The following is a 12,626-nucleotide window of genomic DNA, read 5'->3' on the forward strand; positions in this document are numbered from 1 at the left end:
GGTCCACTGCCAGCGCAAACCCCATACTAAATTCAATGTTCCACGAGCTGTTATACGCAAGCCCGTTTTGGAGAAATTACAGTTAAATGTTTTGAGGACCGAAAAAACAAGAACTAAACGCTAAGTCGTCATAGAAAACGATGTGTCTTTCATACTAAACGCCTCTGGCTAAGCCCTCTATTTCTAGTTGTTGTATAGTCTCGCTAAATTTACTTCTGCTACTTTTCCAGTGATAATACAACTAATTATCATTTGAAATGTATTATTAAACTGTCAGTCTGAATGAATGGGGAATATCGAGGGAACTTAGCATCATAATCTAACAGACCATAAACAGCTTTTTTGCCAGTGGACAGCAGCCAATGGGCAATGACTTAATACATAGGACTCGATGGATGGGGTCGCACTTCCAGATGCATTATAGGCGCTGAATCGAAGTACACTCTTTGAATCATATGCCTTGCATTCCTTGCATTTGAAATATCATATATCTTATAAAGAAAGATGTTAAAAGAACTGAAGTAGAGAGACACTTCCTGATGAAAAAACTTATTCGCTTAAGAAGGCGTTCAAACAAAGCTGTTCTATACACAAATGAATAAACAGAATACAGATGAGCAACTAATATGCCCTCATCTAAGAAAAGAATGCCATGGATTCTATCAGACAATAAATGGAGAATCATCTCGCGTAATGCGACATCAAGATCTAATCAATCGAGCCTGGACTTCATTCGGCGATTCGTCTAAGGGCACAATTCTGACACCTCTCCTGTAGAAGAAACCCCACTGCAGCACTGCCTTTATCTTGAGCCAGCCATTAACACCTTTGCTGGTACCTCTAACTGAACCACCATCACGTAATGAGGTCTCAAGGAACATTTCATCATGTGGTGGGTCATCAGCCAACAAGTTCCTCAAAATATCATCTAAATCAATTGATTGGAAATCTTCCATCATGTGATTGCCTTCAGTATGAGAAAGTGTGCTACCAGATTGGAAGCTTGATATTGAAGCACAGGGTGGTTCATAGGGGAGGACATTCTCAGTTGCTGTATAGTCCATGTGGCTTAAAGAACCCATCATTTGGCTTTGCCTGGCATATTGTGAAATGATATCATGGGACGGCGATCCAACAGGAGTAATACCATTATCTCCTGAAGACATTATAACATTCCAGCGGTCTCCAGGTATGTGCTGATGTGCAACAAGATGAACACTTTTATCAACTGAAACCTCCATGGCATTTCCAAAATTGGGATCCTGTGACCGTACTGGTAATGCCGAAGCAATTACACCATTATGTACTGGAGAAAGAACTAGAGCATTAATGTAGTTAGCGAACATAGGCCAACATTTTGCAACAAAAAAAAAAAAGAAGGCCAACGTTAGCACAGGTCTACGATCTTATAAAAGAATTCTGGAATGAAAGGTTTTGAGCTTTTAGTGTTTGGTATCATACAAAGTTTTACCGATTTTTTTCCCTTATCCTGCACCTCTCTTTAATTTTTCTCTCGCTGGTCTTTCTATTCTTTAAGTGCTTCGATTTCTCACATATAAGTTTAACCAACCAACCTTCTTCTCTAATATGATCTTCCAGTCACCAGTGTATAAAAATGCACATATAAACATGTTGCCGTGTGCTTTTCACTACCTAGTGATTAGCATCACCTAAGTTAAGGTGCTCATGAGTAGTAGCTATTCAAAGTGTGGAAACAGTTGACATACTTTCAAGCCAAATGAGAAACTATTGGAGGTTTGACACACGACCTTAGTGCAGGGACTAGCCATTGAAAGAGGAAAACACATGCATATATATGGCCAGATGGATAGAGTGTATTAAATGAGGCTCATTTTGCAACAGTCACAGCTTACAAATATATATTTTCGTGTAGAATTAGTGTTAAATATTGATTATTTTAGGTCACTTTGATCCTTCAACTCATAAATCTTTCTTGTCCAAATTGAAGTTGCATCTCCTAAATTGAACCTTGATAAGATGAAGTACTCGACTATTGCCCTTTTGCCTTTGTAATGATAATCTATTAGATTACTGCTTTTCGTAGTGACCAGCAATAACCTACTGTTGTTTGTTCGCCATCAGTAAATACTATATCTAAGCACTTCAGTTGCATCTAAGACACTTAAAGCCTAACATGCAAATGGGAATCCTCTACATACACGTCTTCATATTATGTGGATCCCTAATCGTAATGATCTGGAACGCATTGGTTTTATATAATAAAGCTTAACAATCAAGTGGAAAGTCCTATTTTTTCATCGTTATTTCACTGGCCACATCTTTGTATGTAATTAAAGGGACAGAGAGCTTTGTGTTTTGGATCAGATACCTTCAACATTGGATATCCCACTTGCTAAAGGAGGTTTTGGACCAACTGGAGTGACACAGAATGGTGGAGCCAAATCACGTTGAACAGGGCTGAGATTTCCAATTTTCTGCGTTGAACCTGTAAAGGTCTCACCATTTAACTCCTTAACATCATCCCAGCTAGCCAAGACCTTTTTCACGATTGTATCTCCGTAATTCTGTAAGCAAAACACTCAGTAGATCCCTCAAGCTGGACAAATGGAAGTATTTATCTCCACTATTGAAGGTATCAGCAAAGTTGCATTCCAATGGATAAACATGTATTCAGAGTAAGTACGCAAATGCACACAGAGAATGAAGAACAAAAAACACATTGAAAGAACCTCAATTCACTTAAAGCCTATGGCCGCCCATTTCTCCACCACATAAAGGTCAGTTACTTGAAAGATGTAATGGAGAGTACAATCAATGCAAGGGACCTCATGGTAAAGGTGCAAAGTCGAGAAAGGACCAGTGAAAAAATAAAACACGTGTCAACTTGTGTTTTGCAAGTATTAAGACCTTAATAGTTTTACACTTGGAGAGTAATAGTTGCAATATGGATGTGTTAACCGTTCAAACTACAATATAATGATGAGTGCCTCAGATTTTCATTGATGACACTGAATCAACTGCTGAAAGTGCTCTCTAAATTACTCAGGTTTTTTTGTATAATTTTAAATACAAAGTACAGAAGGCCACTTAGATTTACAAGGTCACTATACTTAACTTTGCATGACAAAGAGTGAAAGCTCAAATCACTCTATTTATAAAGAGTCTCTACTATGGATCTAAACAAATCATTTAGGTCATCTTTTTAAGTCTCACAGATCCAAGTAAACAACAAATTACCAATTTCATAGATTTTGCAGGACAAATTATCTGACTTCAGCATGATGGTATGTTGTGCATGAACTGGCTTGACAAAACTCAGTAGGATCTTAGTTACTTACCTTCTCTTGGGCAGAAAGTCGATGAGTAGCAAAATATACTCTGTCTTTGATTAGGCCGATCAATTGACTATCACGGTTGAACACAGCACCATGATTTCTCGTGCCATCAAGATAGTACAAATAGTGTTTCCAATTTGTTTTGCAAGTCATTGCATGATGTACAAGGATATCCCAGCTCGTTGGTGCTATACTCAGAATCTATGATGAGTGAACACACAAGACTTACATTCTTGGTGGTCAATCAAACACTAATTGAGAATCATTAAGTGCTTACCTCTTTTAGTTTCTCGGAGTCTGTAAACAATTGCAGTAGAAAGTCCTCCACTTTATGTATTCCAGCTTCACTCAGTTTTTGGAGAGACTTCCCATCTTTGGCAATCTTCTCCAACCTCCAGACCTCATCGTCAGGTGCTGGTGGATAATGTTTCCTGTATACTGTAAAATGAAGAGAACTTATACTGTAAGATTCAAGTCACTATTAGATTGATGAGTTGAAGCAAACTTCTGATAGGCGAACAAACTCTCTCCTATCCAAAGTTCAATATCTGCTAATAAACAAGAAGCCCACGTTTCTTATTTATCAGAGCTTTGTTATTGATGTAAAGGTCAGTATGAAATGAAGCACTCAAATGAAAAATTGAAGACTGTGGATGTCCGAAACCATGTTTATGGACAAGGTTTATGTACTGTAAAAAGACTATGGAGGACCTACATTCTCCTCTATGTTCCTTGACTCGGAAGGCATCTGTTACTGCTTCTTGGATTCGTGTATTGCCACAATAACCTGATGCCACCTTAAGCCCTATCCTGAATCTTTTACTCCTATTCCAGCTGGAATTGTCAGTAAATGTCAGATCACCCAGCTCCCCAACACCTCCCTTGAGCGTCACAACGACATCTCCTGTCAAAAGTGGCCCCTTTCCTGCGCGTTCTTTAGTCATGTACTTCTCAAACTCTTCTTGAGCCCAGTTATCCTGATCGTCCTTGTTGAAGTCACCTTCAAGCACGACGACATCCAACTTAATGGAGGATTCCGGGCCTGATGTAACAACATCTCCTGTATTCACATCGATCAAGGCAACGCAAACGCGAGCACCCTTCTCTCCTACTATTTTCTTTCCAGTAAATAGAGGAAGTGACAGTTTGGTGTGAAGATGAAGCTGTAAATTTCTCGCTCCATTGTTTGCCGTAGATTTAGCATTAGCCCCGCATTCTCTACGGAAAACAATCATTAGAAATAGGAAAAGGTATGGAAGTGGAAAATTGGAAATTAACAATAAAGAGAGACAGACTACCAAACATTTCACTTGGACAAGTCTTATTGCTGGGGCAACTACAAGGATAAAGAGATCCAGTGTCTCAGAGAGTTTCATAATGCAATTCTTCCAAAAAAATAAAATGAAATGCTCCACTGCTGTCAAGCTAAAAAATTATATTCTAATTGGAGCATTGACGCTTTGGCACACGACCGAGTGATTATGGCGTAACACTCACTAAGTTCTGACTGCCTGCTGTGGGGTGGTAGTGTAGCTCGGATCATTATTCCCCAGAAACATTAACAATGCATAACTCTTCAATACTACACAAAAGCCTTTATCAACAGCATCACCGGGGAAATACATTCATACCTTCTGAGGTGGGTAGAGTGGCTGTTTCCAAGCTCCACTAATTTTGTCTGTTCAATACCACCAAAAGCAGAATTGCCAAAGTTCAAGACATCAAAAAAATTAAGCAGCTTTCAAATCACAATGTTTACCCAACAACAGTTGTATATATAGCTGATATGAACAACCCTAAGCATTTTCATTTCCCCTTTCATTCGTTATCTGTGCAAAAATTCACATGTGCTTTAGAATGGCTATGATTCAGCTTTATGTGATAAAGCCACAGTTGCAGATGCTATTGAGGAAAATGGATGGAGATGGCCTCCAGCAAGGTCTGATGCTCTACTTGAAACTCAGAGGGCCTTGTGTGGGTTGATTGCTCCAAACTCTGGCTCTGTAAACTATGCAGTGCTTACTAATTCATCTAGGAGCTCTTTCTCTGTAAAGGAGATGTGGAAGCTGTGAGGAAATGTGGTAACAAAGTGACTTTCCTTAGGCTTGTATGGTTAAGCCTAATGAGACAAAAATATGGCTTTCTAACTGGCTGGTGATTAAGACCAAAAAAAAGAAAAAAAAAACTTGCTGGTGATTCATATTAGGTGGCACAAATTGGACAGGATGAAAACTTGATGTGACATTGCTAGCACTTCTCTGCTATCCAGACAACATGAAGAATATCGAATGCAGTTGGCGTATGGTGTCCTTGGACTCAAAGTGAAGTTGAGATTTAATTTCAAGATACAAGGCTTTCCTATCACAAAAGGTTGTTCAGAAGGATCTCCCCTTCTTCCTATAGAGCAGGGAGGAAAGTCGGCCTTAGCGATCCGACGGTGCCGAGTGGAAGGGATGACTCTCAGCGGATAAAAGTTACTCTAGGGACAGGCGAATCTTCCCAAAGAGTGCACATTGACAGGAAGGTTTGGCACCTCGATGTCGGCCGTATATGTGGGACATTATGCTGTAGGGGACTTGTATGGGAGTAGTCCTCCCATGTCATTTTTCCCACAGGTTGTGCAATAAAATGAATATTTATTTATAAGCAAAAGAAGTTCTGCAAAGTACGTGCTCAATGAATGCTGTTATAACAATCAGCATAAATCAACTAGTTAGCAATGGACTTGTTGGTCAGTAAGTTCATTCGATCACCTCATGACATGCAGATAAAACAACTCATATCAGTGTTGATTGCAACATGTCCAAGAAAAGTGGAAATTCGATAACCTCTGTTTATCTTACCTGTTTCTGAAAATCATTCTCCTTCGAGGGCATCTGTTGCCTTATATCTTTGAGAGCATTCCCGATGCTACACCATGAAAAGTGACTCTGTGAACAACTGCTATCTTGTGGACTTATTCGTAACAACTAGACAAATATCCATTTTAAAGCTGTATAAGAAGATAGATACCAGACTCATCATATGCATTTCCTCAATCTAAAGCCCATGTAAAGCTGGATTACAAATTTATCGTGTACAACGATAACAGAAGCAAGTTAACTAACAGCTATTTCCAGATGCGCTGTCCTTTCTGTGAAACATAAAAAATATACGTGCAGGTATTACACTTTGCCAAACAGAAACATTGATTGATGGAACATGATACTCGACGATATTTTTCGTTGGCGAGAAAATACCCATGGAAATTCTACTAGAGAAATCAGTTGATGCGGATTAGGTACTGCTACCGAATCCTACTGATAGGTCCACTAGAGATCAAAATAAACATGTTTACCTTTGAAAATATTCAGCCCAGCGAGACATAGCATGCTCCAGCTCTTGTCTGACCTGTATAGCAAAGAGCAATAGCGAAGGATTACATTGCAAGAATCATCTGTCGTTGATTCATCACATTCAAGTTTCACATCAGAGATATCTTCATTGTCCTCCTTTTACAGGCAAATGGTCATTGACCACATATTCCAGGATTCAAGGAAATAATTATATCCATGGCACTTCATTGAACATTTGTAACTTTTTGTGATCCATACTGTCCTAAACAACATGAAAAACCTAAATCATGTTCGAAATGAAATTGGTTCACAGTGAAAGCCTCGAACTATCAGCGGGTCATTTGTACCACTCAAATGATAATTCACTATACATCTTGCAGCAAATTTCTCAAGCGAATTTCTATCTGGAAACTAACTGGGAGGTCAGAAATCCATCCAGCCACTTCTAATCCAAAGAACCAGCAATTGAAATACAATGAAGACTTTATTTTGTATGTCCAAGTTGGCAACTTTACTCATCTTACCACTCTCTGGACATCCTCCACTGTCAAATAGCTACCCGGCACGTGATTCCTCTCAGACCCGGTCCATTCTTGACTGTGTGAAGAAGATCAGCACAAAAGTACAAGCAACATGGGACAATTTAGCAAACAGGATAGCAAAGTAACCTGGTAATGATAACAACTCGCTTCGCCAGGTACAAAATTAAAACAGAGCTCGATACGAGTAAGGATTGGCCTAACGCGAAATTGCGTGACGGATTCGAGGTCTTTGATACTTCATATCAAAGCCACAGCACAAACCCACAAACAAAAAACCCGAAAGAAAGCGGTTTACAACAATCGATGCCGCGGGCTTCGCCATATTTTCCATTTCAAGAATCTCCAACTCAAGGACTCTTCAAATGGATTTGCCTCAAGTAAAGCTAAAGCTAAGACGATCATCAAGCAATCAACCAAGCATTGAAACAGCAAGATGGAAGAGCGAGCTTACTCGGTTGGAGCGCAGCAAGGCCTCTTGTGTTGACTTGGTTGACTTGAAGAAGGAGAAGCCAAAGGCCTTTTTTGCGTCGACATGGTTGAGCTCAACAAGAAGAAAATGTCTGGTTAACTGAAAAGATGCAGCAGGGAAAGAATCAGACAAGTAGACAGTTTTCCAACGAACTCAAAACCCTGTTGTAATCATTGGCAATGAGGTTCTCTTTTGTAATGTCTCCAGCCCATAATTTCCGCGAAAAGTGACTTCATGTACATTTCCGCGAAAAGTGACATCTGTTTTCTTTCTTTCTCTTTTGAAAATTTTCCGGTTTTAGCAATTTGCCCCCGTGCCCTGATGAAATTGCTCGTACCTCGTTTTTAGATTTCATTGCATCACTTTGAAAAATATCGAACTTAAACTTTTTGAAAGTCTTAAAATCTAATTGCACTTCGTGATAAATTTTAAAATTTACGATACCCGTACCCCTATTTGTTATGATCTATGTGTAGCTTCAAACAACCAATAAAAAATTCCATCAATCACTTCTAATTAAACATGATTGTAACTTATGACTGTTTTTAGTACAACTGTTATGAAATCATGAGAACACCATTTTCCAACTTATTGTTACAGTGACGTCGAACCTTTTTTGATATACTTTTAAGCGGAATGACACTATAGATATGTCCGCATGTTGTGTCCCTTTCATTTGGTATATTACCAAAGAGGATTTTACTTGATTGATCGCTAGCATTAAAGGATATGGATGCGTGAGCTTTATCTTGCAGGATGAGTAGGAAAAAAAATAGTGTATTTCATGAAACTAAACATTTCTCAAAATTAGAAATTTGGTTTTAACCGATGGAATTACATGGATAAAATTCTTCGATAATAACGTGAAGTATTTACTCTTTTTATAAAGAGAACTAACTTCAATGGAAATGACAAAAAGAAAAAAAAAAAACAAAGAATGCCTGTGGATTAGTATAATGTAGTTGTGTGATTAAACTAAAGATTTGTAAACCTAAGCGAGTGAAGTGGGGTTTTGTCAACGCCACTCTTGGGGTTCCAAAGCTTATCCTCCGACGCGTCCCCGTGATACGGTGTGACGAGCGATGGGTGACGCGAAGATATTTCAACAAAGTCCCCCAATTTGTTGCAAATTGAAATTGCACCCCCCAGCCGATGGAAAATCGGCTTGCAAGGACTATATTACTTGGTAATTTATACATCCTGTCTCTTTCCTAAAAGAGAAAATTATGAATTTTTTATTTTCCAATAATTATAGTTTTGTCAAAACACTCTCGACCCACGTAAACAAACAAGGGCAATTTCAAGCGGCTAAACTAAACAAGGGAGGCAATGACCCCCCCCAAAAAAAAAACGATAGAAGGGATAAGTGAACCAGCGATAGTTGAGTCTTAAAATTTTTAAAAATTATAATTAAGTTTTAAAACTTGTTATGAAAGTGCAATCGACTCCTAAAAATTTCAAAAAAGTACAATCAACGGAAAGATTTAGTTGGACCAATTTAACAAGTTTTAGGTTTTGATTACATATTTTGAAAGTTTTAAGATTTAATTGTACTTTTTGAAAGTTTTAATACTCGATCACATTTTCATGACAAGTTTTAAGATTTCTAATGCACTTGTCTAAATTAAAAAAAAAAAGGCAAGGCAAAACAAAACAAGGGAGACCACAATGTTTTTTTTTTTTTTTGGTGGGTTTTTTGGGGGGTTGGGTGGGGGTGGTTGTGCGTGTTCAAGAGGGAGGCCAAAGTCGAAGCTGGATAAAAGCTAGAGTTTTAATCTACTAAGGAAGTTATTTCTCTAATATTTTATAAGACATCTTTCTTGTTTGGTCGACTTTTCAAGGTTCACCGTTTTTCCCTTTCGTAGAAAAGCGCGCGCGCGTACGACAAATCCAAACCTAAAATTTAAGGAATGGCCGGCCATTCCTTAGAAAATAAAGGACGAATGAATATAATGACAAAGTTCAGAGTGCCGTGAATTAATCAAAATGAGCAGTTTCGTAAGATATCGATTTCATAGCCATTACTCAAGTAATCTAAATTAGAATCCCACGACCATTCCAGATTGCTCTCTACGTGACTCGGCTAAGTTTCCTTATTCGCAACCCGAAATGGAATTGAAAGGGTTGACCAAAACCGTGACCGGAGAAGTGACAATCACCGCGTCTATGGAGTCTAGTAGTGAATGATGCGAATTTTTGTATCACTTTATGCAGCGTGCCACAATAGCAAAAGTATCACTTTGTAAATCGCGTAATGTAATCAGACCGGTTGCTCATGTTGGAACAGTGCGGCCACACTTCATCAGGGGCGCCGCCACCCGGAACCACATCCGTGGTAGCTAAGCTCTAGAAATAATAACGGCGGTGGCTAAGCCCCAAAAGAGAACCGATAAGCAAACATATATCATCTCTCAATACATAAGGTCGACCATTATGTCCGACTTAATAATACATGATTTGAGATAATTTACCCATATAATCATCTTCGTAAGCAACATCACATATTATATTTCCTCGTGGGTTGACTTTCTTCAGCCGAAGAAGCATCCATCGCTCTCTTTTGTGTCGTATCCAACTTTGTCTCTCGCTGACTCGAGTCTCATCGCAAGTTTGGACTGGTTGTCGTTGCAAAGAGAGAAGAAGAAGAAGAAGAAGAAGAGAACGGCACATACGTTATGGCGCGACCGACAAAGGCGACTTTCCGAGAAAATCAGGTTCCCGTGAATTTTCTTGGAAAATGCTTTGTACGATTTCACGCCTCGTCAGACGTGCGACGAGCCAAAAAAACAGCATGTTGAGGATATTTTAGACATTATTTTGCCCAGTGACTAGACAACTTGACCTAGTCTACTACTACCGCAAAAATGCTTTGGGTCGAACCGGGAAATGGCAAAGTTTTGTGACTTTTGTTGGCCTTTTGGATCGGACCGGGTCGAACTACCAATTCTTAGACAACCATGAACCAGCGAATGACTGGATTGGACTCAAGCTCAATGCCCAAGAAATCATCATCTTTAGCATCCATCTCAATTATATTTAAAACTTTTTTATCTCATAAAAAATTCTCAACTTTTATTTTTATCCAAATTCTACTAACTCAATACCCAAAAAAAACTTCAACTTTAGCATCTGTCCCAATTATATCCAAAATCTTTTTTGTCTCATAAAAAAATCTCAACTTTTACTTTTATTCTAATTCTGTCTCTATCAGCCTTCCATCCATAATCAACGTTAGTTAATCCGCATAGCATTTTCACGTCGTTAATAAATTACAGCTCAGCAAAGTTGACGTGAAAAAGTATCCAAACTTCTATTCTGATGTCCGCTTTCCCTATACATTGTCGGAAGATACAGAGCTACTCAACACGGCGCGTTTTGAATTCTTACCGACACTCAATAGCTTAAATAATGACTAGACGTGGAGATCTAATTATTTGGATGAATGATCTTGAATCTCGTCGCCCTCGAAACCCGTTGTTTTCGAATTTCGAAGATTCATTGGTAAGTTCGGCCAAAAAACTCAAGCTACGTACGATTCATTAACGATAAGTATGGATAGAAAGCTGATGGTGGTAGAATTAGAAAAAAAGTAAAAGTTTAGGGCTTTTTATGAGGCAAAAAAATTAGATATAATTGGGATATATGCTAAAGTTGGGATTTTTTGGGTGTTCGGATTATAGAATTGGGACAAAAGTAAAAGTTGAGACTTTTTACGAGACAAATTCTTTTTTTGATATAATTGGGACAAATGCCAAAGTTTGGATTTTTTTTTCTTAATATTAGGCCATTGGACTCGTAGGGAATTTTAGGGGTAAAAGGATTGCAGTTGTTTGATAAACGAATAAAGTCATGCAAAATTAAAAAGTCAATGTTTTAATGAGATTGAACTTGTTTTCTAATTTTAAATAATTTTTTTGTCGGAATTTTAAATAAAATTGACTTAATCAAATATCTTTAGTAAGGAAAGGAGGAGTTGTGCAATTCGTTCAAATAAGAAATAATTATTGGTGATCATAATCTTGCTAAATATAGTGACAAAGCCTACTAATAACGGTCATTCTATTTTTGGAAGAAAAGAACCAAAAAAGTCCTAAACATGTTGTACGACAACCAATTTAATCCTAAATCTTTCAATTTGCCCAATTCAATTACAAACTTTTTGAAGATTCACCAATGTAGTACTTTTCAATCAACTTGGCTGAAATTGATGACATGGACATCGATCATCCTACGTGAACAAAAGAGTTTAAAAAGTTTAAAAATTTTATTTACATCGGCGCTAACCATGTCACGCCAATGTGGAATGCCTTACTTGATTCATTCAACAGAGTAACTAGAATCTCGCCACATATTTTATACTACAATAAATATCATTGCTATATATTTTGGTGAGAATTCGATTATATTCAACTATCACATATATTTTATTAAATTCTAAGTATTGAAGCAGGAATTATCGTATATTTCATTAAGCTTAAAGGGGTAGTTATATACCCAAAGAGTATATTCTAGAAGATTTACTAGTAAGAAAAGAAATACATAAAATAGAAAACTTTTCTACTTCTAAAGATATGATTCCAAATCATCCAAAACCGATAGGCAATATTCGGTTGATAATATCCAAAGATACAATTCCAACTATTCCAAAATCGATAGCGCAATATTTGGTTGATACACTCTCTCAACCGGAAGAGTTGAGACGATAAATCTTCAACTTGTCCCGTAAAAATTCAAAACGCATTGTAGGAAGAGCTTTAGTGAGAGCATCGCCTAATTGGCCAGTTGTAGAGATAAACCGCACATTGAGCCGTTGTTTGGCGACACGATCAGCATCAAAAATCAAATTTGCAGACAAATAAGTAGCATCACTATTATCGTACCAAAGGATGGGGGGACCTTGAAGATGAAACCCAAGCTCTCGAAATAGTGACTCAAGCTAGATGAGTTCAGCTACAGCATCGGC

General features: G+C 38.0%; 1 protein-coding gene across 1 annotated transcript in view; it reads right to left on the reverse strand.

Annotated features, from left to right (window-relative positions):
• Positions 1-497: 497 nt before the first annotated feature.
• The window catches only part of LOC115726559 (calmodulin-binding protein 60 D-like), a 57,290-nt gene continuing 45,161 nt past the window's right edge, over positions 498-12,626 (reverse strand). The window contains exons 10-11 of the mRNA XM_048276465.1: positions 2,351-2,452; positions 498-1,318 (exon numbers count right to left, since the gene is read on the reverse strand). Of these exons, the coding sequence (XP_048132422.1) occupies positions 702-1,318; positions 2,351-2,452 (719 nt within the window). The 3' untranslated portion in view covers positions 498-701. The remainder of the gene's footprint in view (positions 1,319-2,350; positions 2,453-12,626) is intronic.

This window comes from Rhodamnia argentea, chromosome 3 (genome assembly GCF_020921035.1).
Source record: "Rhodamnia argentea isolate NSW1041297 chromosome 3, ASM2092103v1, whole genome shotgun sequence".
In the NCBI taxonomy this organism is placed as follows: domain Eukaryota; kingdom Viridiplantae; phylum Streptophyta; class Magnoliopsida; order Myrtales; family Myrtaceae; genus Rhodamnia; species Rhodamnia argentea.